The sequence below is a fragment of the Microtus pennsylvanicus genome, chromosome 2 (genome assembly GCF_037038515.1).
Source record: "Microtus pennsylvanicus isolate mMicPen1 chromosome 2, mMicPen1.hap1, whole genome shotgun sequence".
Classification (NCBI taxonomy): Eukaryota; Metazoa; Chordata; class Mammalia; order Rodentia; family Cricetidae; genus Microtus; species Microtus pennsylvanicus.
The window spans coordinates 33538922-33564893 of NC_134580.1; the positions used below are offsets into that span (position 1 = coordinate 33538922).

Here is a 25972-nt window from a genome sequence, read left to right on the forward strand (position 1 = left end):
GACACCCGCTCCTTCTGGCTGGACAGTTCGCGTCCGGGACACGAGCGACTACGCCGTCTGGGGCGGCAGCGTGAGTCTCAGAGCCAATCAGAGGCGACGTCGCTTGTGCGCCTCCACGTCGGCAGCCGCTGCGGTCAAGATGGAGGCACTGATTTTGGTAGGAGCTGGAGGGCCGGTGGCGCCGCCGTGCTGTCCAGAGGGTCCGGGAGGCGGGGTTTAGCTAGCAGTTGGGGCCGGGAGAGGGGAGTTCCGGGCAGGCCTCGGGGGCCGAAGCTCCCGCTGCCTGAAGAATGCGAGTGTGGCCTACTTGGGACCTAGAGCTGCGGTTCGGAGGAGGAAGCCTTGCCGGGAAGAGGGCAGAGTCGATGGCAAAGTTGAAGAGAGCAGGCGGGGTCCTTAGGACAGTTCTGAGTGTGCTGGATGGGTTCTTTCAAGTTCTCCTAGATGGTTAGCATTGTGAATCACACCTACTTGAATTTCCCTAAACCATCATATTCCCCTCAAGTTGCAACAAGAGAATAGAGATGTTTTCTCAGCCTCAGATACTCCTGGCGGTGGTCAGTATACGATAATTAACAATTCCGTGTCATCTTCCTCATGTTTTCTGCTTCTTGTTAATCTTTAGTATATAGCACTGCATCCAAGTTCTGGAATGCCTGCTAGAGCTAGTATTGATTTTGGAATATATTTTCTGACTCCTTATTCTGTCTCCTTTCCCCCCTCCTTTAGATTTTAGGAACTGTAGGACCTTCCTCTGGTTACATGAGAATTGTGGCTCCAGGAATGCATTAGCTCCTTTGTCTGATCCTTTCTGCTTGTTCAAATAGAACACAACCCCTTTAAAATAGGATCAGACAGCATTTCTTTCACGTGCACTGGTGAGCGGTTTGGAGATGCCTGAGTCTGCCTGCCTGATCTGTGTGTTAGTGTAGGAATTTAACTTCCAGATTCTTTCCTTGAGTTGAATTCCAGGATTGTTTCCATAGAGTCTTCCTTGGCTCCTCTTTTCCTTTAGATTCCTTGTGTGCATACATGTCAAACCCTGTCAGTGAAAGAAAACAAAACAAGTTTTACCTTCTTTCTTTTTTAAAAGAAAAAAATTTGGTTTTTATTTTGTTTGTTTTGTTTTGTGTGAGACAGGGTCTCTCGCTCTCTCTCCCTCCCTGGAACCCCAGCTATTCTGGAACTTACTGTGTAGACCTCACTGGCCTCAAACTCACAGAGATTCACCTCCCTCTACTTTCCAAGCACTGGGATTAAAGGTATGTGCCCACCGTGCCAACGTGAGTGAGGGTTTCATATAGACCATACTGGGATCACCTTTGCCACACAACTAAGGCAGAGCACCAGGTCTACCTTCACATTTGTGTAGCAAGCACTTACCGCTGACCCATCTGCCTGAATTTTCTTACTTCCCTTCTTTCAAATGTCAAAGAAAATTTGCTCTCATGTGAGTTAGGCAAGTCGAAGCAAAATGCTTACTGTCTTGAGTAGCTTCAAGTACTTACTATACCAGTCAGTTAATGAATTTTTTAAAAATATTTGTTTATTATATATACAATATTCTTTCTATGTGTATGCCTGCAGGCCAGAAGAGGGCACCAGACCTCATTACAGATGGTTGTGAGCCAAAGCCCAGTTAATGAATTTTTTAAATCTGATAACAGATGTGGATAAAGTCTGTGGAATTGGTCTCTTTTAATCAGGTGTGTAGCTCATACCTATAACCCCAGCACTCAGGAGGCTAGTTTGAGGCCATCCTGGGCTACAGAATGAGATCTTGTCTTATAAAACCAAAATTAGCCGGGTATTGGTGGCACACACCTTTAATTCAGGAGGTAGAAGCAGGAGGATCTCTGTGAGCTTGCGGTTAGCCTGGTCTACAGAGTGAGTTCTGGGGCAGCCAAGCCAGTACTATTACACATAGAAACCCTGTTTCAAAAAACAAACAAAAACCAACCACCAAAATTAATTTAGTAGAACTAGCTTAAAGAATGAAGAAGGTGCTGGGCGGTGATGGCACACACCTTTAACTCAGCACTCAGGAGGCGGAGGCAGGTGGATCTTAGAGTTTGAGACAGCCTGGTCTACATAGCGAATTCCAGGTCAGCTCGGTCAACACAGAGAAATCCTATCTTGAAAAAGAAGAACAGGGGCTGGAGAGATGGCTCAGTGGTTAAGAGCAGTGCCTGTTCTTCCAAAGGTCCTGAGTTCAATTCCCGGCAACCACATGGTGGCTCACAACCATCTGTAATGGGGTCTGGTGCCCTCTTCTGGCCTGAAGGCATACACACAGAATAGTGTATACATAATAAATAAATAAATATTAAAAAGAAAAAGAAGAACAAGCAAAGAGAGCAAGGAAGGTGATACTGGCATTGGTTCTGTTGGGCTAGTGTGCTCCATGGTGGAGCACACGATCTAGCTGGCTTTAAAAGGCCCTATATTTGGCCCCAGCACTGGGAGAGTTAAGTTATTCAGATAATCTCTGTCATTTCTCTTCCTTCTCTGCCCCTCTTATTCTGTGTGGTCTCTCAGCCTGCTTCTTTCTCATCTTTCCACTTTCATCTGAACTAACCCCTCCATGTAGTAACAAATCCTTGCTAACTTGCTTGGATGCCCCTTACCTTTACTTTTTTGTTCTGTTGTTGTTGTTTTTTGTTTTTTTTTTTTTTTTGTCTGGGACAGGGTTTCTCTGTGTAACAGCCTTGGCTGTCCTGGAATTTGCTCAGTAGACCAGGCTGGCCACGAACTCACAGCTCTGCCTGCCTCTGCCTAGGCGTGTGCCACCACCTGGTCCTTACCTTTACTTTGAAAACCATACTGAGTCTTTGCCACTAATGTACTTTCCAGTGCAGCCTGGTACAAAAGCTCCATTCTACTTTGGCTTCTTTGTTCTCCCAGAACAAATCTCTGTGGTTTTTTTTTGTTTTTTTTTTTTTTGTTTGTTTGTTTTTGTTTTTTGTTTTTTGTTTTTTCTCTAGTTTTGGAGCCTGTCCTGGAACTAGCTCTGTAGACCAGGCTGGTCTCTTACTCACAGAGATCCGCCTGCCTCTGCCTCCCGAGTGCTGGGATTAAAGGCGAAATCTCTGTTTATTGAAACATTCTCATTATGTAGCCAGAGCTGGGCTTGGATTTGTAATCTCCTAGTTTCTCACCAAGTTTCTCTCTGATGTTTCTGTAGGTTCTTAGACTTCTTCATTGTGCAGAATTTCCTTTCAGTGATAAGTTGTATACAGTTTTTGTTGAGGATAAAATACCTACTGGTACTTGGGGGGTACCTATTTTAGGTCCAGTACTTGGGAGGCAAGCAGGTGAATCTCTGAGTTTGAGGCCATCCTGGTCTACACAGAGAAATCTTGTCTCAAAAAACTAACCAAACAATAACCCCCAAACCTCCTGTGTATGTGTGTGTATACATACATACATACATACATACATACATACACACACACACCTTCTTCTGACTTTGGGCTTCAGGCATGCAGGTTAAACACACATCGGCAGGCAAAACCAGCCATATACATAAAATAAATCTTTTAAAAGAGTCATTTCTGCCTTAGCTCATGATCAAGTTTGTCTAATCTTCCTTCAGTCCTTCGTCTCTCAGCTCCCAGCCTGTCCTGGCCTCAGCCTCCTCTGCTGTCTCTGTCCTTTCTTCTCAGTGGAGAGGAGTCTGTGCTTGCCATTCTCCATTTATAATTTGGAATCTTAAAGTTAATAACTTATGCTTTCCTTCGGCCTTTGCTTTTTTTTCACCCTCAAAGCTGAATTACTGTAGTAGTTCAGATCCTTAAAATCTTTGTACGTTGATTTTTTTTTTCTTCCTATTTCCAGGTTTTATTTTCAGCCCAGTGTCTTACAGATTAGACTTCAATTCTGTCCATTGTCTCTCCTTAATATTTTATCCTAAAACTGACAAAATTCTGATTTCCACGTCCCATTCAAGTATCGGGCCCTCTAGAGTGCACTGGGATGTGCCTGTGTCTGGAGGAGGGGCTGGGAACACATGAGTGACTCAGGTTGATGCCGGCTCGTGGCCCTTGCTTCCTGAATCATCTTAATGGGGCTTTTGTTAAATTCTTTTGGCACTAACAGAGATACTTGGCCTAAATGCCCCCTCCCCCTGCTTTGGGCAAAGGTATCAATTACATTAAGCCCCCAAAGCACTCCCATCTCGTTCCTGGCAGTCCCCTGTGCCCCTCTCCCAGCTGTGTCCTTGCTGGTGCTTGGCCCTCCATTTCGTTAGGAGAAGCAATCTCCTTGTTCCTGTGCTGTGGAGATATATTTCTCAGCCAGGGCTTGAGCAGTGCCAGCACTGCCCCCCGTGAGGTCCCTGGCAGCCATAAAAATTTTTATTGTGATTATGTTGGTGTCAGGGTGTCCATCTGGGTTATTGCACACCTAGTTTAATTGATTGAAGTTTAATTTATTGACACTTCAAATTAAATGATCAGAATAAACTGTGCTGTTACTCTGGCCGGCTTGTTTTAATGGTTGATTGCTAGAAGCAGACCTTGGCTTGAACTAAAACCCCTAAAGAGTAATTGACGCTGCTTCTAACTCTCCCCATGTCTTGCCCTCCAAGAAGACCTCGTTATAGATTTCCGACATATTTATTTATATATTTTTTCCCTCTCTGTCACAGTGGTGGGAAAGAGTTGGTCCCTGGCAAGGTATAAATTATATCAAAGGTCTAGGGGAACCATCACGTGGTCAGAAGGGGTGGAGGAGGCCTCTACATGAAGAAAAGCAGACCCTGGAAAGCCAGGTCCTGCCTGAGGGGCAGGTTGTGACTGCCCGTCCATGTAAGGAACCTCAAGGCAGCTTAGGCTTCTCGTCTAGGTCTTCCTGCTGTTTCTTATTCCGTTGGTATGACTTGGCTTGATATTGGCAGGGTATTGTCAGAAAAACTAGAGGAAGGAGGAGCAAGAGGGGACAATAAGGATGGAACAGGCATCATCGGTGCTTATGCAAGCACTTATGTTAGAATAACAGGGTGTACAGCTCAGGAAGGTGCTCTGGGAGGCCAGATCTATGTACACTGTGAGGGCCTCGTGTCTTCAGGAAATCCTTTTGTGGAACTTGATTCATGTGCTGCAGATCAAAGCTTATCTTGGTGCTAGGGATGTAGTTCAGTTGGCAGAGTTCACCTAGCGTCCTGAAATAGACGTGGCTGTACACACCTGTAATCTTAATTCTCCCTAGATAGGAACAGGAAGATTGGGAGAAAGTCAAAGTCATTTTCAGCTACGTAGGTACTTGAAGGCAGTCTGGAATACATGAGACCCACCCTCACCCCAAAATAAATCAAAGAAAAGAAAGTCTATCTCTTAGTGGCTTTTCCTTCCCTTCTTCCTCACAATCGGTGTACATAATTCCATTTGTACCCAGTTGGTCTGAATAAGTTCTGTCAACCAGTTATCCTCCACTCTCTTGGTGTTATGTGTATGGTCGGGGCGCTGGGGGAGCAGGGTCTTCTGCGTGCAGGAGTTACGGGTATGTGCAATCAAACTTGGCTTCCATCTTTTCTGTTATGTTATACTGAAGAACTCAGGCTGCTCATCTAGTCTTTAGCTCTTTTTCTCAGGAGCAATTGGAAGGGGGCAGCAGGATTAACCATGATATAAACCAAGGATCCACGAAAAATGGATTTGTAACTCCCGGCACTAACAAAGCCCAAACAGAAGGACTCCCAGGTCTTAGACCCAGGTCTAAGAGTTTGCGGCCAGGCTGAAAGCTGTAGTAATGCCCTGCCTTGAAAACGAAGAGAAATTCACGTTAAGAAGTTAAGACTTGGCCAGGTGTTGGTGGTGCACACTTTTAATCCCAGCACTCAGAAAGCAGAGGCAGGTGGATCTCTGAGAGTTTGAGGATAGCCTGATCTATCTAGAGAGTTCAGGACAGCCAGGATTGTTATACAGAGAAATCCTGTCTCAAGCAAAAAAGGAAGGAAGGAAAAGAAAAAGAGTTTAGGACTTTCGAGTCTCTTAAATTTAGATGTCCAGCCAGTCTTGAACACATACCCATTATTCTATTACTTGAGAGGCTTAGCTGGAGGATTGCAAAATTCAGGCTAGATTGGGCTATTCACTGAGACCCTGTCTCAGACTAAATATTCAAGGCCTAGGGATATAGTACAATGGTATAATACTTTCCTAACATATACTCAGCCTTGGGTTCCATCTATCCCTAACACTGGAAGGAAAACAAAAGATGTCTCATGCCCCATTTGATTATTTTTCCTTTGCTTTGTAAGTGTGGGCTTCTGAATTGCCCAATTCGGGTGGGAGGATGTTCTGATGTAGCCCTCAGGCCTGTTGCTCTGTTCAGCAGGACCACCTCATTTTTGTGACTCTTGCCTTGGTAATGGTGAAGAGTTAGGAACTGTGACTCCTGTGGAGGAAGTTTTGCAGCTGTTTCGAGCATTCAGATGATATCTGGAGTTCAGAGAGATGGCTTAGCACTTAAGAGCATGGTTGCTTTTATAGAGAACCTGTGTGATTCCCAGCACTGACAGTAGATCATAGCCTTCTCTAACAATGCTGGTTGCTCAGACATGTTAAATAAATCAGTCTTTTAGAAAAGAAAAGCAAAGACCTGGTACCCTGCATTCCCAAAGAGCTTGAGGCTTGATTAACTTGCCCAGTGTGGACACCGAAGCCGGCTATTGAAGCTATATAGTGCTGGTCCTTACTTATCCCTTGCAGGCTGAATGAGATCCTTGGTCTATTCACTTAGAAAGGCCCCCGTATTTTTATTGAAGTTGTTAACTGGCTGAAGGGAAATCACTCATTTTCTCAATTTTTCCTTTTCACAGTCTTTTTTCTTTCTTTTTTGGCTATGTAGCTATGGCTGGTCACTGTGTAGACCACGCTGTCTTCAAACTTGCAGAGATCAGTTTGCCTCTTCCACCTGAATGTTGGGACTGAAGATGTATGCCACCAAACTAGGCTCTTCACATAATCTTGTCTTCAGAGGAAAAAACCCATTTCATTCTAAACCTAGTCTATGAACTTCTTGAAATCATAAACTGTGTGGCATGTTTTTGGAATGGGAACAAGGTCCATAGAGTTTATCAGCTTATCACAAGGGTCTGTGTAATTAATGGAAAAAAAGGCATTAGCTTTAGCTGATCTAGGCCCAGCCTTTCACTTCTTTGAGGAAGTTGAGTCTTTTGAGGAAGGGAGGGGGAAACTCAGTTACTCTCACTCAGAGTTCAGACTTTGGCTCCTCTTCTTCACAGAAGTTTTGTCCCATGCCTGTGCTTCCTGTCTGTATGTGCTTGGGCTAGTGGGGGGGGGGGGCGAGCACACACACAGATAGGAGGCCATTCCTCAGCAGCTGTCTACCTGGTTGTTATTGGTGTTGCTAACCTTTTTGGTTTGGCTAGGCTGGCTTGCCAGTGAACAGGGGATCCTCTCATCTTTGCCAGCCCTGTGCTTGGGTTTTTTATATGGCTCCTGGGGCTCAACCTTGTGTCCCCATGCTTGCATGACAAGTATTTTCACCAACTGAGCTATCACCCCAGGCCGCATGTTTTGTTTTTATTTTAGTGTTTTCTTAGAGGCGTGTGACCTTGTTACCGCTGATAATCTTGAACTTGTGATCTTCCTACCTCTTGAGCAGCACTGGGATTACAGATGCGGTGCCATGTCTTGTTTTATGTCATACTGGGGAGTGAACCAGGGCTTCATGTGTGCTAGGCAAGCACTACACTAAGCTATAGTCTCAGTTCCTAAAAAGATTCTTGTTCTGTCTGTTTGTTTGTTTTTGTTTTTGTTGTTGTTGTTGTTGTTTTTCGAGACAGGATTTCTCTGTATAACATTTCTGGCTGCCCTAGAACTTGCTTTGTAGAGACAGGGTTTCTCTGTCCTGGAGCTAACTCAGTAGACCAGACTGGTCTTGAACTCACAGAGATTGGCCTGCCTCTGCCTTTTGAGTGCTGAGACTGAAAGTATGCTCCACCATGGTCCAGCTTGGTTAGTTTTCAGCTGGTCATATCCATTACTAAACCAAGGCACTCCCCCTTTTCCCATCGCCCCAAGAATATCTTGGTTAAATAGGGAACATAGAATTTTCTGGGAATCGCAACTAGATTTTGTTCTAAGTTTTATTTTACATGTGTAAATGTTTTGTCTTCATGCATTTATGGACACCATGTGCGTGCAGTAACCTTCAGAGGCCAGAAGAGGGTGTCAGAAACCCCTGGAACTGGGAGCTGAGACCTGAACTGAGCCCTCTGCAGGAGCAGCAAATGCTCGTAAACTCCGAGCCATTCCTTCTGATTCATCAAATAGTCATAATTCTAAAACATTCTGTTTCTCTGCCGTACGTATTGTCCCTCCAAGATTTTCTGGTGTTAATACAATGATCTTATTCAAGTATTCCCTTACTATTACTGTATATGTTTTCAATAGACTTAATTCCATAGTTTGTTGTTTTTGTAATTGTTTTGAGACAAGGTCATTTATCCCAGCCTGTCTTAGAATTTGCTAAGTAACTGTGGATGACCTTAAACTTTTGTTCCTCCTGTCTCTAGCACCTGCGTTCTAGGGCTACAGGAATGAGGCACTACTGTCAGTCAGCTTCCCGTGTCTTCTACACACAAATAGAGCTTGGTGATGGGTTTTTTGTTTTGTTTTTTGCCCCCCCCCCGTTTTTGCTTTGTTTTGATTTGTGTGTGAATTAAATACAAGGTCTCTTGATTTGTGTGTGGCTAAACACAAGGTCTCACACCTTAGGCAAACTGCTGCCTTTCTAGCACTGTTTGCTTGGGCTATAATCCCAAGGAAGCTGCAAGTCAGCGAGAAGGCCCCCAGAGGGCAGCACTGGGAAGGGCTCCTCTCGCCCTAGCCTTCCCCGTGTGGCTGTGGGGCTCGCAGATGTCATTTTCCATCAGGTTTCTGGAGCCCCTGATCGAGACCAGGGAGCTGTTTGCAGCAGCCTCGTTGCTTGTTGGATGGCATTTCAGCTGCCCTGGGGAGTTTTCTTGAAAATAAAAGCAGATATGAAAATCTATCCTTGGTACTCCTCCCACAGGTCAGTCTGCCCATCCATCATTTGCAGGCACAATTAGCATTTGAGGTGAAGTTCTGTTATACACTCAGGCTGTGGCTCTGAAAGTCAGTGCATCACAGAACTTTGTCTCGAAAGCTTTCTAGCAGCTGCCCATTTGGGAAGTGAGAGGGAAGAATAGATCTTTTCAGCCCTTTGAATATGATCCTAAAATTGTAGGGTCTTTTCCAGGAGTCAGCCTTTTAATGTATTACAAGGTCAAAGCCCAGTCCATGAGTAAGCTCATTTCTTCTTTTTTTTTAAGATTTTATTTATTTATTTATTATGTATATAGTGTTCTGCCTACATGTATGCCCACAGGCCAGAAGAGGGCACCAGATCTCATTGCAGATGGTTGTGAGCCACCATGCAGTTGCTGGGAATTGAACTCAGGACCTCTGGAAGAGCAGTCAGTGCTCTTAACCTATAAACCATCTCTCCAGCCCAATGAAGCTCATTTTTAGTATCTGGGAGTTATTTATAAATATGCCCTTTGCAAAACTTAGAGTGAAATTACATTATCAGCAATGGCTTCTGGCACCTTGAACTGGCTGACTTTATGACATGAAGAGAACTCTCAGGCTTCCCACTTGTAAGAGAAAAAGGCCATAGGGTGAAGAGGGCCCAGCTAGAGTTAGGAGGTGGCAGGAGGAGTTAGGAGAGCTGGCATTCCTCCTGTGCATTCCTCCTGCCTAAGCCCTCAACTTTCCTTGTGACTTTTCTTTTGCAAATCTGCAATGGTCAGACCTTTGTCCTGCCTTCCCTCCCTTCCCAAAATGTTGGTGCCTGAAAGCTGGTCTCTCCTTTCTCCTTACCCTGTCTTTTATTGTGCCCAAGAAGACTCTGGGTTTCTGCTTTGAGGTTTCTTTGATCACATCTTCTAGGAAGCCAGTGACAAGAGCTGGGAGCAGAACCCTGGGCTGTGTTTCTCAGTTGTCAGCATGGCTGTTTAGGTGCTTAGACAGTGTTGGCCACAAGAACGTTGGCTCTCCCACTTGGCAGGTGGCCATTAGGGATTTTGGCGTGCGCTGGGGTGGGGGTGTATGTTCCCATTTCTTCCTGAAATGCCAAACTCTGGCTGCAAGAACAGTCACCAATGCCAGATTAAGGTCCAGTTTCAACTTGTGGGCAGCTAGCTCTCTATGGTTGCTGTGAGTGTGAATGGAAGGGCATAGCCATTTCCTTTTATTGGGACTTTTGTCCTTAAGGAAACTCATTCCCATTGAGGGCTCAATTTTGGTGCTTGAGCTGCTAAGTTACTATAGCACAGAGCCTGCCCTGTGTGGTGCTTTTTCTGTGTAGAACTAGGAGTTAGAAGAGCAACTTCTGTTTGTGATGTCTCAGACTAGACTCAGAAGACTTCCCTCTGCCAGGCAGCACAGCTCCCCAGTTCAGAGGAGGTGTCCTGTCCATTACTCCAGAGAGCAGTATGTCTGGGGTGAGCAGTTTTAAGTGTGTCAGAGGGGATGAGTTGGTGATGGCACCCCAAATGGTCTCACTACAAAATCCACTTAGATGTAAAATCTGGTTCTAGTACATCATCACACCAAGAGATTTCTTTTTAAACTTTATTCTCAGTTTTGAACAAATTTTGAGGACTATGCCAGATATTGCTCTGGATACTTGAGAGGAACAACACAAGAATCAATGAATGCTTTGCTTTGTTTCTTTTTGCTTTTTGAGACAGGGCCTTATAAAAATTAGCCTCCTTAAGAGTTTAAATCAGGCCAGGCAGTGGTGGCCCACACCTTTAATCCAGGCCAGAGGCAGAGGCAGGCCTGGTCTACAGAGTGAGTTCCAGGACAGCCCAGCCAGGACTGTTAATACAGAGAAACCCTGTCTCAAAAAAAAAAAAAAAAAAAAAAGTTAGGAAAACAAAGATTTCATTTCTAGGGTCATTTTCTTTTTTTCTTTTTTTCCCCGAGACAGGGTTTTTCCGTAGATTTTTTGGTTCCTGTCCTGGAACTAGCTCTTGTAGACCAGGCTGGCCTCGAACTCACAGAGATCCGCCTGCCTCTGCCTCCTGAGTGCTGGGATTAAAGGTGTGCGCCACCACCGCACGACGTCATTTTCTTTCTTTTGATTTTTGAGATAGGGTTTCTTCTGAGTTCTTGGACTAAAGGTGTGTGTCACCACTGCCCAGTTTTTTTTATTTATTTTTATTTTTTTTAATATTTATTTATTTATTATATATACAATATTCTGTCTGTGTGTATGTCTGCAGGCCAGAAGAGGGCACCAGACCTCATTACAGATGGTTGTGAGCCACCATGTGGTTGCTAGGAATTGAAGTCAGAACCTTTGGAAGAGCAGGCAATGCTCTTAACCACTGAGCCATCTCTCCAGCCCCACTGCCCAGTTCTTATCTCATTTTCTTTTTCTTTATAAGTTTATTTTGCATTAGTGTTTTGCCTGCATGTAGGTCTGTGTGAGGGTGTTGGCTCTTGGAGTTACAAACAGTTGTGAACTTCCCTGTGGTTGCCAGAAGTTGAACTCTGATCCTCTAGAAGAACGGTTAGAGCTCTTAACCACTGAGCCATCTCTCCAGCCCTCTTACCCCATTTTCAAAAGATAAGGTCAGTGAGCTGGAGAGAGGTCAGCAGTTAAGAGGCACTGGCTTCTGCTGGGCCGTGGTAGCACACATCTTCAATCCCAGCACTCCAGAGCAGAGGCAGGCGGGTCTCTGTGAGTTCAAGAGCTGCCAGTTCTGCAGAGTGAGTTCCAGGACAGCCAGAGCTACTTAGTGAGGCACTGTCTCCAAAAAACAAATTAATTAACTAATTAAGGCATTAACTCCCTTTCTAGAGGACCGGGGTTCAACTCCTAGCACCCACATGGCACCTGTAATCCCAATTTTAGGGCCTGTTCTGTCCTCCAAGGTCACCAGCCATATAGATAGCGCACAAACATACGTGTAGAAAACACCCATACATATAAAATAATAACATAAGTGATGGCACTTAGGGGGCAGAGGCGGATGGATCTTGTGGACTTGAGGGCAGCCTGGGCTATACATTGAGAGACCCTATCAATAATAATAATAATAAATAAAAGTTAGAAAAGCCTGGTTACTTCCCATTCTCTTAAAGCTAAGGTTGCGTCTCTCTGTGGCTCCCCACCCCTCCGGAGCCTCACTTTATCTCTACAGGACTGCAGTGTCTGAGTATTTCTTCTGCCTTGTGTCTAGACGACCAGGAAAGCAAAGCAGACAGTCTTGCCTTGGTACAAGAAGTAGCAGAAAGTAGTATTTATTGGTGAGATTGTCAAATAATGTGAGTGACAGAGGCCTTCTGTACACAGTGCCAGCTCCTCTTACTCTTCCATTCTAAAGTTATGAGGACAGAGGAGAGTGCACCAGACTTTCATGTTTGCAGCTGAGAGAGGTGTGAAGTGTTGGCACAGCTGCGGCTGGGGTGTCTGCGGGAGCCAGTGTCAGCTGCGGCTGGGGTGCCCGCGGGAGCCAGTGTCAGCTGCGGCTGGGGTGCCCGCGGGAGCCAGTGTCAGCTGCGGCTGGGGTGCCCGCGGGAGCCAGTGTCAGCTGCGGCTGGGGTGCCCGCGGGAGCCAGTGTCAGCTGCGGCTGGGGTGCCCGCGGGAGCCAGTGTCAGCTGCGGCTGGGGTGTCTGCGGGAGCCAGTGTCAGCTGCGGCTGGGGTGCCCGTGGGAGCCAGTGTCAACTGGGGTGTCTGCGGGAGCCAGTGTCAGCTGTTCTTTTTGGAGGGGAGTGGCTGGGGATTAAACCCAGGTGTCCCTGCATACTAAACATTCTCTGTAGCGCTGAGCCACACCACTCAGCCCTTAGTTCTATTCTCGGTAGTGAGAGAAGACTCCCCTCCTGTTAGCTACCTCCTGGACCCTGGACTTGTGAAATATTTTTTTGTTTACCACACTTAAGATTAAGGTTGATTTTTATCCTAACAGATTAAGTGATAATGGTTCATATATAGCAGAGGAAAGGTTACATACGTGAATTTTTGGATGATGTCTGTCTTGGAGACCTGGTGTGTGTATGTGTGTGCACGCATTCACATGTGTGTACAAAATGCTTTTCTCTGCTGTGTTTGGCTTGCTTTGAGACTGCAGTGACTAAGTACACAACCTTCTTGCAGATGAGCAGTGCTCATTCATTAGCGTGGTCACATTCCATGCCCACCTGTGCCCAGGAGGCAAGGAGGAGGGTTATTTGGAAAGTGACTTGGCCTTAGGACCTGGAAATAACAGCGTAAGCTTTCTTGATGAGAGCTTGCGAGTCTGAGCTGTCTGTGCGTCTGTGAGTCTGAGCTGGCTGTGCGTCTGTGAGTCTGAGCTGGCTGTGAGTCTCAGCTGTCTGAGTCTGTGAGTCTGAGCTGTCTGTGAGTCTGAGCTGTCTGGGTCTGTGAGTCTCAGCTGAGTCTGTGAGTCTCAGCTGAGTCTGTGAGTCTCAGCTGTCTGTGAGTCTCAGCTGTCTGTGAGTCTGTGAGTCTGAGCTGTCTGTGAGTCTGAGCTGTCTGTGAGTCTGAGCTGTCTGTGAGTCTGAGCTGTCTGTGAGTCTCACCTGTCTATGAGTCTCAGCTGTCTATGAGTCTCAGCTGTCTGTGAGTCTCAGCTGTCTGTGAGTCTGTGAGTCTCAGCTGTCTGTGAGTCTCAGCTGACTCTGACTCTGAGTCTGAGTTGTCTCTGAGTCTGCTTTGGAGCCTCCTATTGACACCTTCCTCAGTTCAGTTTGTCTACCTCCACTTGGTTATCCTTGGGGGCCGTAGGGGGCATAGACCCCAGTGGGACCAGGGAAGGAAGCTATTAGGCTTGCTAGTAGTGGTGGAGCCCTCAAAACTGAAGCTGTGCTCATATTTCCTCAGGAGCCCTCCCTGTACACTGTCAAGGCCATCCTGATTCTGGACAATGATGGAGATCGACTCTTTGCTAAGGTGAGATTTCCTTTCAAGAGTATCATGATTTTGAGAATTCTTCCGTCTTACCTTGACCACTCCAGATAAATCCAAGTTGGCAATCTTGTGTCCCTTGGAGTGCTTTCTTCCAGCTGTGCTCAGACCTTGACCTTCCTCTGCCATCCTCATCAGAGCAGGAAGAACTTTGGTACCTTAGTTCTAAAACACAACAGTTTCTCAGTGTTAGAAGCTGTCTGTCTATGTCCCGACTGTCCCTGTCTCTCTTACTTTGTCTTGCAACCTGAGTTTTTCCCGGGAGTCTTCCAGTTTCTGACTTATAGCCCTAGGTTTGTGGTGTCCTCACCACACTGCATGCCCCAGTGAGGCGTTGTTAACTTTGGATGGATTGAGAGGAGAAAGGACACCCCTCTCCTTCATTCTCCCCCTCCTGTAGAAATACCTTCTGTCCCTGGTGTATTAACTCTGGGCGAGCAGAGCATAAATCAATCAGCAGGTGGAGATTAGTTAGAATTCACCAGCTGTTCCTCCCTGTAATTGGATGTAACTATTCAGGACACCTTTGGAAACAGTTATCCAGTTACTAAATGCCAGACCTGTCATAGGTCTTCAGCTGACTGCGACGGATTAGCCCCGAAAGAGCAGGCGATTTAGCAGCCTGCATCTCCAGCCCCTTGCTAGGAATGCTTGGGAGTGGGCTGTGTGAAGTGCTTAACTGCCCCCTTCTCTGAGCTGGCAAAAACAGCCAAGATGTGCAGGAGAACAGTGCATGGATTTGCCTTGCTGTGGAAGAGATTTGTATGGCCTTTCTCCACTACTCAGTAAAAGAGTGGTTTCTCTAGACAGGTGGTGGTGGCACACACCTTTAATCTTAGCACTTGGGTACTCAGGAAACAGAGACGGGCAGATCTCTGAGTTCAAACCCAGCCTGGTATACAAAGCTAGTTCCAGGGCAGCCAGAGTTTCTACTCTGTCTGGAAAAACAAAACCATCTCCCCTGTATTCACCCCCAAAAGAAAGGACTGGTCTTCCTGCAGTGACGGGGAGTCTGAGGATGCACTCCTGTATCTAGTGTGCTTATTTATTCCTAGCACTGCCCTGACCAGGGTAGCCCCTGGGAAGTATGTCGTGGGCGTGTCCTTAGGAGAGCTGCTAGGTCTTTGCCCTCGGTCTTAGAGATGGCATTAGGACAGTGGGACCGATTACAGGACAGTCCCCCACACATGTTTCTTTTGTGGGTGTGTGTGGTTATTAGAGAAAGTCAGAGAAGGGCTTTCAGGAGTTGGCTCTCTCCCTTTACCTGTGGGCTCTGGACATCAGACTCAGGTTGGAGCTTGGCAGCAAGCATTTTTCTTTTCTCTTCCTTCCCTTCTTCATTTTCCCCCTCTCTCCCTTCTCTCTCCCTCCTCCCTCATTCCCTCCATCTCTCCCTCTTTTTCTTCCATCACTCACTCCCATTCCCTGCCTCTGCAGACCTTTCTTAGTATTCCTTTCCCACCCCAAGTAGAATAATCACTAATCATCTGGGCTCGCGGCTATGATGACCCAGCCCTGTCTCCTTTCCTCCCACTAGTACTATGACGACACCTATCCCAGTGTCAAGGAGCAAAAGGCCTTTGAGAAGAACATTTTCAACAAGACCCATCGGACAGATAGTAGGTCATTCTCCTTCACTATTCCCTGTGTTGGGGGGAACCATGGGAAAGGGATGTCAGCAAGACTATAGAAAAAGATAAAATGATGCGACCTCCTCTCCTCTTTCTTTTCTCTTCCTCCCCTCATATAATAAACTCTTCAGAAATGTAATGGGGAGGTGAGTGTACCTCACGCGGGAATACCGTGCTAGAAGCTTGGCTGTTAGCTACCTGTCTAGTCCCTGGATTTATGAGCCTCACCTGACAAATTTAACTGCAGCTCTGCTTATTGTACCGCATCCATTAGGGCAGGGAAATGGAAGCCTGTAAAGGTGACCGCTCTGCATTTTCACCTCCGAAGGATCGCTGGTATCCTGCCTCATACACAGGGAGGAAAGTAGGTGCAGTGGGGGAGGGAGAGTTAGAAAACATGTATTTAGACTCCCCTGAGTTTCTGTGTCCCTTCTGCCAACCCCATAAACAATAGATAGCTTCAGTGCCTGGAGGTCATTACAGTTGACCTTTCCTTGGCCCACACAGCTGTCCCCAGGAATTCATGGGAACTCCTATTCAGTCTCCTCTTCTCCTACACAGCTTCAGTTTCTGCTTTCTTCCCAAGGTGAAATTGCTCTGTTGGAAGGGCTGACAGTGGTCTATAAAAGTAGCATCGATCTCTATTTCTATGTGATTGGCAGCTCCTATGAAAATGAGGTGAGAATCCCTGCCCATTTGCTACCTCTGATGTTGCTTCTGAAACCATAGATGGGACACAGCCATTAGTTTTGGACTTTGTAGAGCCACATTCCTCCGATGTCTGGCAAGGTCTTTTAGACCTTTTAAAAGACTTAAAAGAAGTCTCTTAGAGGTCCCTGTCAGCATACAAAGTGACCCAGTCAAAGAGTTAGTCAGAAAGGAAGTTTTCCCAGGTCTTTTTTTTTTTTTAAGGGGCAGAATCTTACTGTATAACACAGGCTATTTTCAAATCTGTTTCCAGGTGTTGGAATTATAGGTGTGAGTCACCATGTCCAATTAGAATGTTTTTAGTATCCTTCCCTACACAGTGACTGTTTTAGATTTTGTTTGTTTGGTTTTGAGACACGCGTTGTAGTTCAGACTGACTTCAGGGTCTCAGCAGTTCTCCCGCCTCAGCTCCAGCGTGAGCCAGTAACGTCAAGTTCCCACAGTGTTGTTTAAGGTGTGGTCAAGAGTGTGTGTACTCTAGATCATGGTGAAGCCGTGTTGGATGACTGTGAGTGCAGTCCTGACCTTCCTGGGTGCAGGAAATCTGTTTATTTCAGGTGGGAGAGCAGGCAGGTAAGTAAGGCACTAGGTAATTTCCCATCATAGTTAAAGAGCTTGGGAAACCAGGTCCTGCTGAGCCCTCTGGGCTATGCACAGACTCTGGGAAGTGTATGGTTTTAGCTTGGCAGCATTCTGGGGGTTGGAGGCATTACTATTTTTGCTTTACCAATGAGAAAAGCAAATCACAAAGAATCATAAAATTACTTGTATTTGGCATTTGTCAAACTACAGAAGTAGCTGTTTTATGAGCTTAAACTCTATTGGGTAACAAATGTAGAATCAGCTGAGATTCAAACCTAGTTCTGACTCAAGAGCCCAAGCTGAGGCTGGAGACGCAGCTTAGCAGTGAAATATGTGCTTAGCAAATTTGAAGTCCTGAATTTGACCACTGGTATCATTTTTAAAAAGGACCTTGGGGTGAGGTGGGAGGCTGGAGAGATGGCTCAGTGGTTATGGCTGCTCTTGCAGAGATCCTGAGTTCAATTCCCAGCAACCACATAGTGGCTCACAACTATCTGTAATGAGGTCTGGTGCCCTCTTCTGGCCTGCAGGTGTATGTGCAAGGCACTCACTCATACATAAAATATGAATAAATAAATAAGTTTTTTTAAAAGGACGTTCTACCACCTTCCTCTGGCTTCAGCTTTTGCTGGATTTATAATTTCTCTCCTTACTGACCCATCGGGTAGCTTAGTAAAGACATAGAATAGAGGTAGGGGCAGGAGATGGCTTAACTGTTAAGAGCACTGGCTGTTCTTCCAGAGGTCTTGGGTTTGATTCCCAGCATCCACATGGTGACTCACCACTGCCTATGACTACAATACCAGGGGATCCAGTGCCTTCTTCTAGCCTCTTTGGGCCCTGCACCTGTGTGATACACAGATACAGATGCAGACAAACATGAGCATCCATGCTATCAACTAACAAAGAGACATAGAGGCGGAGAGGCATGACAGTGCACACACTTGGGAAGTATAGTCAGGAATTCAGGGTCGTCTCAGTTATATAGCTAGTTGAAGACCAGCTTGAGCAATGTGAGACACTACTACACAAAAAGAAAACACATCTGGAGATATTGCTTACTGTTAGATTGCTTGCTGTTCTTTCAGAGAACTGAATTTGGTTTCTATGTTGGGCAGCTCACAACCATCTGTAACTCCTGCTCAAGTGGAGTACAGTGCCCTCTTCTGGTCTTTGTGGGCACCTGTATATTTGTGGCACATACACACAAATAAAAATAAATCTTGCTGGGCACGCCTTTAATCCCAGGCAGAGGCAGGCGGATCGCTGTGAGTTCGAGGCCAGCCTAGTCTACAAGAGCTAGTTCCTAGACAGGCTCCAAAGCTACAGAGAAACCCTGTCTCATAAAACAAACAAACAAATAAAAAAACTTTAATTAATAAAAAGCAAACACACAGAGAACTAAGATACATTGAGGGCTATGTCAGCAAAGCTCTGTTTGAATTTCTGTCTTAAAGAAACCTTCACTTAACACAGTTGGTGCATACCTTTAATCCCAGCAGGCAGGCAGATCTCTGTGAGTTTGAGGCTGGCCTGGTCTACAGAGCTAGTTCCAGGACAGGCAAGGCTTTACAGAGAAACCCTGTCTCAAAGAAAGGAAGGAAGGAAGGAAGGAAGGAAGGAAGGAAGGAAGGAAGGAAGGAAGGAAGGAAGGAAGGAAGGAAAAAAGGAAGGAAAGAAGGAAGGAAAGAAGGAAGGAAAGAAGGAAGGAAAGAAAGAAGGAAAGAAACCTCCACTTGTGGAACTGTTTAGCAGAATTAACTTCTCTGAGAAACCAGAAGCTAATTCTGTTGTGTTTGCACCTCACATTATGTCTCTGGTCGTTGTGAAAACCTGTGTGTGTTGCTAAGGAAGCAAGTGGAGGGGTTTGCTTTGGGGTAGCAGTTTTAGGGCCTTGAACCTTCTGTCTCCTTTCTCAACAGTTGATGCTTATGGCTGTTCTGAATTGCCTGTTTGACTCCTTGAGCCAGATGCTGAGGTGAGCAGCTGTTCTCAGTTTACACTGGGAAGAGAAAGTACCTCTCCCTCAGGGCCTGGAATTCGTGGGAAATGAGAGCCACACTGGGGAATTGGTTCTTTGTGAGCACGATCCTCCTATGGAATGAGAGGAGTCTCTGTCTCTCCTTTGGCTTCACTGATGATTGAACTTGGTAGGCAATTGTTCTACACTGAGCTACTCACCCAAACCTTTTATTGTGTTTTCTTTTAATTTAAGACAAGGTTTTACTAAGTTGTCTTAGAACGCTGTACCCCAGGCAGCTCTTGAACATGTAATTGCCTGCTTCAGTCTCCAGAGTAGTTGAGAGTACATGCATGCACCATGGTGTCCTTGTCTATGCTTGACATGTCGAGTGATTCTGACAGTGTTCTGAGCCCCTAGGTGCTTTCCTAGGCTTTGTCCTCTGCAATTGCTGGCGGGGAAGGACAAGGAAGGTGTCCCAGGTGAAAAATTGCCCGTCTCCATTAGTACTGCCTTTATAGTCTCCCTGTACATAGAATGGCCCCACTGTTCTCTTGGCCCTACTTATTCCCCAGTAGCCCTCTGTTCCCATGCACACAGCAAGAAAAATGTAAGATACTTTCTCTGAAAACATTCAAGGTGCTGAACCTCATCTACAGCAGCTCCTAAGTGAAGGCATTTTAGAGATCCATCCAGAGGAGAACAGCAGGCGCTCTCAGCCCACAAACCAGCAGGCCAAAGGCTCAGGTTTCCTCAGGAAGGGGGATGATTTATTTCCCAACCAGGTGGATGAATAGACTTAATTTCGGGTAATCTAGAGAAAAGAGTCGCACTGATGGGTATGACAGGCCGCATGCACAAACCACCGGATCTGTGGCTGGTGGATGCAGCCCCTGGCTGTTCCTCACCCCTCTTTGGCCTTTGTTTTAGGGGAGGGAGAAGGCAGAGAGACTTCACAAGTTTGTCAGCACTTGAGTGCAGATAGGATTTGCATCCTACCCCTCCCACCTTCCGCACCCACTCCAGACTAAGCTGTACTCACCACCAGCAGCATTCTGGGTAGTCAGCCCAGGAGCCAGAAGTTGGCTGTTTGGAATCCCTTTCTTGATATTCAGACAGTGGCCCAGGATCCCTTTCACACACAGTCTGATTTTTCTCTTTTGGGGATTTAGGAAGAATGTAGAAAAGAGAGCTCTGCTGGAGAACATGGAGGGGCTCTTCTTGGCTGTGGATGAAATTGTAGACGGAGGGTGAGTTCTCTACCCTGCCTGGATTTGGAGTGGGAAAGGGAAGTGGCTTCCCCTGTTCCAAGTCACGTGGGTTGACCAGCCAGTGATCCCTGCCTTTGGGACAGGACAAGCGAGCAGTGATCTTCTCTGTGTTTGTAGGGTGATCCTAGAGAGCGACCCCCAGCAAGTGGTGCACCGGGTGGCTTTGCGGGTAAGCAGGAATGTGCAACCCCTTCTCTCCACAGGTTCTCTCAAGCTAAGCTTGCTGAGTGTAGCTGAGGGCGCAGCTCCTAAACACATCCTACCTTTTCCTACCCTTAAACATGTGTGGACCCTTCTCCTGCCTTCCCACCCCAGTGCACCAGAGAAGCAAAGGAGCTTGTTGGTTTTTCTAACAGGAACCTAGCATTTTATATGGTCTTGCACAAAATGGCCACTTTAATGTAAACATATCGAATGAACAAAGTAAAAGAAGCATTAAAATTCATGGTTCTGAAACTATAAAGGAGCATGAGGTTGGCTTTGAGAATGGATCCAGTCATCAAAGGCGTTGGAGTATCTTTCCTGTCTTAGTCTGATGGAACCCCCAGGAAGTTCTTATTTGCCAGCACCTCAGCCCTCCTTGGCGCTCGTGACGGCAGAAAGGAATCTGAGGTACTAGCAGGAAGCTTCGTATCTGCTCAGGGAGATGATAGTGTGTGCACAGAGTCCACATAGGAGACGATAGTGCACAGAGTTCACCTGGGAGATGATAGTGCGTGCACAGAGTCCACCTAGGAGACGATAGTGCACAGAGTTCACCTGGGAGATGATAGTGTGTGCACAGAGTCCACCTGGGAGACGATAGTGCACAGAGTCCACCTAGGAGACGATAGTGCATACAGAGTCCACCTGGGAGACGATAGTGCATACAGAGTCCACCTGGGAGACGATAGTGCACAGAGTTCACCTGGGAGACGATAGTGCGTGCACAGAGTCCACCTGGGAGACGATAGTGCGTGCACAGAGTTCACCTGGGAGACGATAGTGCATACAGAGTCCACCTGGGAGACGATAGTGCACAGAGTTCACCTGGGAGACGATAGTGCATACAGAGTCCACCTGGGAGACGATAGTGCATACAGAGTCCACCTGGGAGACAGTGCACAGAGTTCACCTGGGAGACGATAGTGCGTGCACAGAGTTCACCTGGGAGACGATAGTGCATACAGAGGCTACCTGGTAGACTATAGTGCACAGAGTCCACCTGGGAGACGATAGTGCGTGCACAGAGTTCACCTGGGAGACGATAGTGCACAGAGTCCACCTGGGAGACGATAGTGCACAGAGTTCACCTGGGAGACGATAGTGCGTGCACAGAGTTCACCTGGGAGACGATAGTGCATACAGAGGCTACCTGGTAGACTATAGTGCACAGAGTCCACCTGGGAGACGATAGTGCGTGCACAGAGTCCACCTGGGAGACGATAGTGCGTGCACAGAGTCCACCTGGGAGACGATAGTGCAGAGTCCACCTGGGAGACGATAGTGCGTGCACAGAGTGCACCTAGGAGGCGATAGTGCGTGCAGAGTCCACCTGGTAGACAGTAGTGCATACAGAGTCCACCTGGTAGACAGTAGTGCGTACAGAGGCCACCTGGGAGACAGTAGTGCGTGCAGGGTCCACCTGGGAGACGATAGTGCACAGAGTCCACCTGGGAACTGGTGCAGCGATGTCTGAACAGAGCAGCACGGCCAGTTCCCAGTGTCCCGGCCCTGACCTCCAGAGTGAAAGTTGCCAGTGCTGGGTAATGGGAAGTCTTCTCCCTTAACTGCCTGGGCTCCATTTGCATAGTTTAATCTTCTCCTCTAACATATGTCTCTATGTGGCAAGAGAGAGGGTCCTCTCCATTGTCTCCCCCCTTCCCCTTCTCAGGCTGCTGTTGCAGCAGTTTATTTCTTCAAATTAACATGCCATCGTTACCCATGAGGCCTTGCGGTATCCATTAAACTACCCCTGGCTCCCTTCATCCCCCCACCCTTGATATTGATATTCATGGAAGGTCTTCTCTGGCTAGGGAATCAGGTCCTCATCCCAGAGTTGAGGGAGATAAGGATCAGATATCCTGCTGATTACTTGGAATGAACTAACCCTTTTAAGAAATCCTTGCCTCTCAGTGGAGGATGGATAAAATGACCCTTTGTGTTGACAGTCCCTCTGGCCAGTAAAAGTGTGGCTCGGTCTTTGGAAGAAGGGGCTGAGAAGTTTAGGGTATTTGCATTTGTTTCAGACTCCAGTCTAAACGCTTATCTCCATACAGGGTGAGGACGTCCCCCTTACAGAGCAGACCGTGTCTCAGGTATGACTCTTCCTCCCTCCTTTCCACATGTTATTACAGAGCCTAACAGCCAAGTCTGAATTGAGACCTCACATCAGTGAGGTGGCCTGGCTGCCTCTTGTCCTGGAGCACAGTGTCTTCTCTCACTGTGATCGTGACTGTCAGCCTCGCTTTCTGTACCCTTCAAACCTTCCCTGCCAGATACCTCAGGCAGTGATTTATTCCCCGGCAGAGACTTGCCTTAAGCAGATGGTCTGTGTGCCTATGAGCACACACTCCTCTTTCTCTTATTATTCAAATGAGGGCTGAGCTGGAAATGCATATTCTGAACTGTGCAGATTGCAGACCCGTCCTTCTGCCTTGACTGCAGATGACTGTCTACTTACCTGGGGGCTGCAAGGGAGAGTTCTGGAAATGCATATTCTGACCTGTGCAGACTGCAGACCCGTCCTTCTGCCTTGACTGCAGATGACTGTCTACTGACCTGGGGGCTGCAAGGGAGAGTTCTGAGTCTGCCAGTAGGAATCCTCATCATCTGGATGTGTAATCTCCTTTTTATAACTGTGTCCAATAACCCCCAGCTTTTTCTTCTTTCCTCCCAGGTATACCTCTTCTCTCTTCATCCCCCCAGTGGATTTGAATTCGGGGGGACTTTCCCAAACTGACAATCCTCTAGGGCCTTAGAGAGCTTCCTCCTATCCTTCCACCCTTGGGATTTTCTATTCCCTGTTCTTCTAAGGAGAGGGAAGGCAAGTGTGGGGAAGGAGAGCCTCAGCCTGCTAACACCCGGTGGCTTGCAAGCCCTCCTCAGTGCTGCCTTTGTCTCTGCAGGTGCTACAGTCAGCAAAAGAACAGATCAAGTGGTCCCTCCTTCGATGAAGATGTTTCATGCCCAGTTCCTTGCGCCTCAAAACCCCACATCTGCTATGACTTCTTATCCAGGCCCCCAACAGATGCTCTTAGGGTCATGTTGGAGAATCACAATGGACCCTTGGATCTCTATCCTTTCTAGGGTCATTTGTCCCCCACTTCCTTCCCACTCAAGGGCAGATTTGAATGAGGCAGGGGAAACACCCTCTTCCTACTACACTGGTTCTCCAACCCCCACATTCTCTTCTGGCCCTTTTCTATGGCTGTACTTCAGATCAAAGCAGGAGAAAGAATGTGCTGAGTGTTTCCCTCCCTGTGCCCCAAGGGCCCTCATCCCAGCATCCCATAAGTCCAGCAAAGGGAGGACTCCTTCCTTCAGCCCAAGTGGGTCTGGAGTGGCAGGGGCTGCGCAGCTTTCTCTCCTTCCTGCTGCCCTGTCTTCTGCCTTGAAGAGACTGGGAACAGAGCTGCCAAGGGACAGTGATTAAACCGCTGTCTGTGAGTGTGCACGCAGTGCAGTCTCTGCTATAATCTGCCCTTCAGCCTCAAGGCTGCTCTAAGTCCGTACCACACCTCTCCCAGGTCTTTGCCTGGTGTGGCCTCTGGTAGCCTGGAGCAAAGCCAGACCTTGGAACTAAAACAAAGGTGGCTGCCACGACAGTTTCTACACAGAACCAGGAAGAAGGGGTCCTTCATGACTTGGGTCTTGCCATGTTCCTCCTCTGCCTTGGTTCTGCAGTCTGCTCTTTAGCTCTCCCTCTCTGCCCCAGCCTTCCGCTCAGCCGAGGGGCTGGTGCCTGCCTTTCTTCTAAGGCTTGGATTCCCGTTCTTGGTTGAAATGTTGCCCCTTGACCCCACATCTCCGTGAAAATGTCTTAGAAAAACGTTCCCCTGCAAACATTCTGCCCCCTGCTTTGGCTGAAGTGGGCAGACTGGAGGTGGCCTCTGCAAGAAATGGAGTCAGGCGGAGTACAGTACGTTGCTGTGCGTCAGAGGAATAAAGCGAATCTCTTCCAAACTGCCTTTGTGTGATGGTTCTGTTGCTCCCTTTTTTTGGCAGCTATTCCTGTTCCTCCAACCCCCTCCACCTCTCCTTATAATATTTCTTCCTACCTCAGAGACTCCCCAGCACTCCCGCCCCTAATTTACGGGGCTGTTTGCCTCCTTGGCATCTCCCGGTCCCCTCGCCTGGAAATTGGCGCCAGGGGTGGGGTGGGGATGGTAATTTCTCAGTGGGAGACTTGGGGAACCGAGTTCGTCCCCACACACCCCCAAAGCCAGCTGCCTGCTCCCGCCTCAGCCATTAGTAACCCGGAGACGCGCACCTGCGTGGGGGCTCTCCTCCAGCCCCTACTCCCTTCCCGCACCTCCCATTCCTCTGAAAAGGCACTGTGCGGGTTATTTATCGGAGCCAGCGCTGCTCCAGAAGGTCAGGACGGTGGTGTAAATAACCTCTTCTCGCCATTTCCCCGTCCCTCCAGAGCCCGCTCCCCTCCCCCTCTTCCACCTTTATTCGCACAAATGAATGTGGCTGGGCTGGCGTAGAGCCTGGCCCTGCATCTTAATGGGGCGGTGAGCTCACAAGATGGATTTAGCTGGGGGTTTTATGGTTGCTGCGGCGACAGGAGAATGCTTTGGTTTTCTTTCCCCCTTCCTCTGCAGGATTTTAAGGAGGGGGCAGTGTGGGGACTCTTCCTCTCCACTGAGATTTGAAGGGTCTCCTCAGTCACCTCGACATGGGCCTGCAAAACTGGGCCGTGAAGGCTAAGGGAAAGAGGAAGGAGGCAGAATGGGAAGACCCTCTCTGCAGGGCAAGAAGCCAGTGGTTTGAACATTCCTTCCTCCTCTAGGAAAACCTGGAACTTGGGCTCTGCATCTGTGAAGTACCTGGGCCCAAGATGCTCCTAAGCAGACAGAAAGTGATGTACTGGACTGTCCCTGTGTGGTCCCTGTACTGGAAGGTAGAGAGCCGCAGGGGAAGAGCTGTGATGCCCCTGCCTACCCAGTCCTCTGGCCAGCAACTTCCTTTTGGGGCTCTACAAACCCGTCCTTAGCACTGACTAAAACAGACACAGCAGGGGCCTGGACTGTCTGGTTTGCCTCCCCCTCCTGTTTGTGAACCTTTCCCCCTTCCCGAGGGAATTCTAGGACGCCCTCCTCCCTTTTCCCCCTTTGGCTGGGAAAGAGACTACAGTCTGAACAGTGCCAGACACCTGCCTGCCAGATGTGGCGGTTCCCCACGCTGCCCCCACCCCACCGAGCCCAGGCAGAGGGAGCCCCCCACAGGGTGATTTACTGCCACAGTCTCCTCCTCAAGTGCCCATGCTCCCCTCTTCCCACCAAGGCCAGGAAGCCTCCTCCCACTAGGACTGCAGGGCCCTGGGCTGGGGGAGCTCTGGCTCCCTCTCTGCCTGAAAAAGGAATGGGTCGGTAAAGGGTGACACCCTTGCTACACCCCTGGGAAAGAAATCAGCAGCAGGACTGAGGAGTGTGTCAGCCAGAGCTGATGTCATTCTCAGCAGGGGAGGACGGGGGACGGAGTAGGCTAACAGAATGGAGCCTGTATTACAGAACTAGATGCAGAGGGCTGAGGTAGACCAAAGACCATGACTGGGGCTGGGTTGTGGACTTTGAAGTTCCACATCTCTGGTTGGGTCTCCAGGCCTCGTGTCTCCATCTGTGTTTCATATAAGCCCACAGG

At 47.7% G+C, this 25972-nt stretch overlaps 1 protein-coding gene across 1 annotated transcript; it reads left to right on the forward strand.

Annotated features, from left to right (window-relative positions):
• Positions 1-24: 24 nt before the first annotated feature.
• Copz1 (coat protein complex I subunit zeta 1) lies at positions 25-24289 on the forward strand. The gene is made up of 9 exons (XM_075960856.1): positions 25-157; positions 13890-13958; positions 15511-15592; positions 16191-16282; positions 18817-18872; positions 20027-20104; positions 20243-20294; positions 22384-22422; positions 23233-24289. Exons 1-9 carry the CDS (start codon positions 140-142, stop codon positions 23278-23280), a joined length of 534 nt encoding a protein of 177 aa, XP_075816971.1. The 5' UTR covers positions 25-139; the 3' UTR covers positions 23281-24289.
• Positions 24290-25972: the final 1683 nt, after the last annotated feature.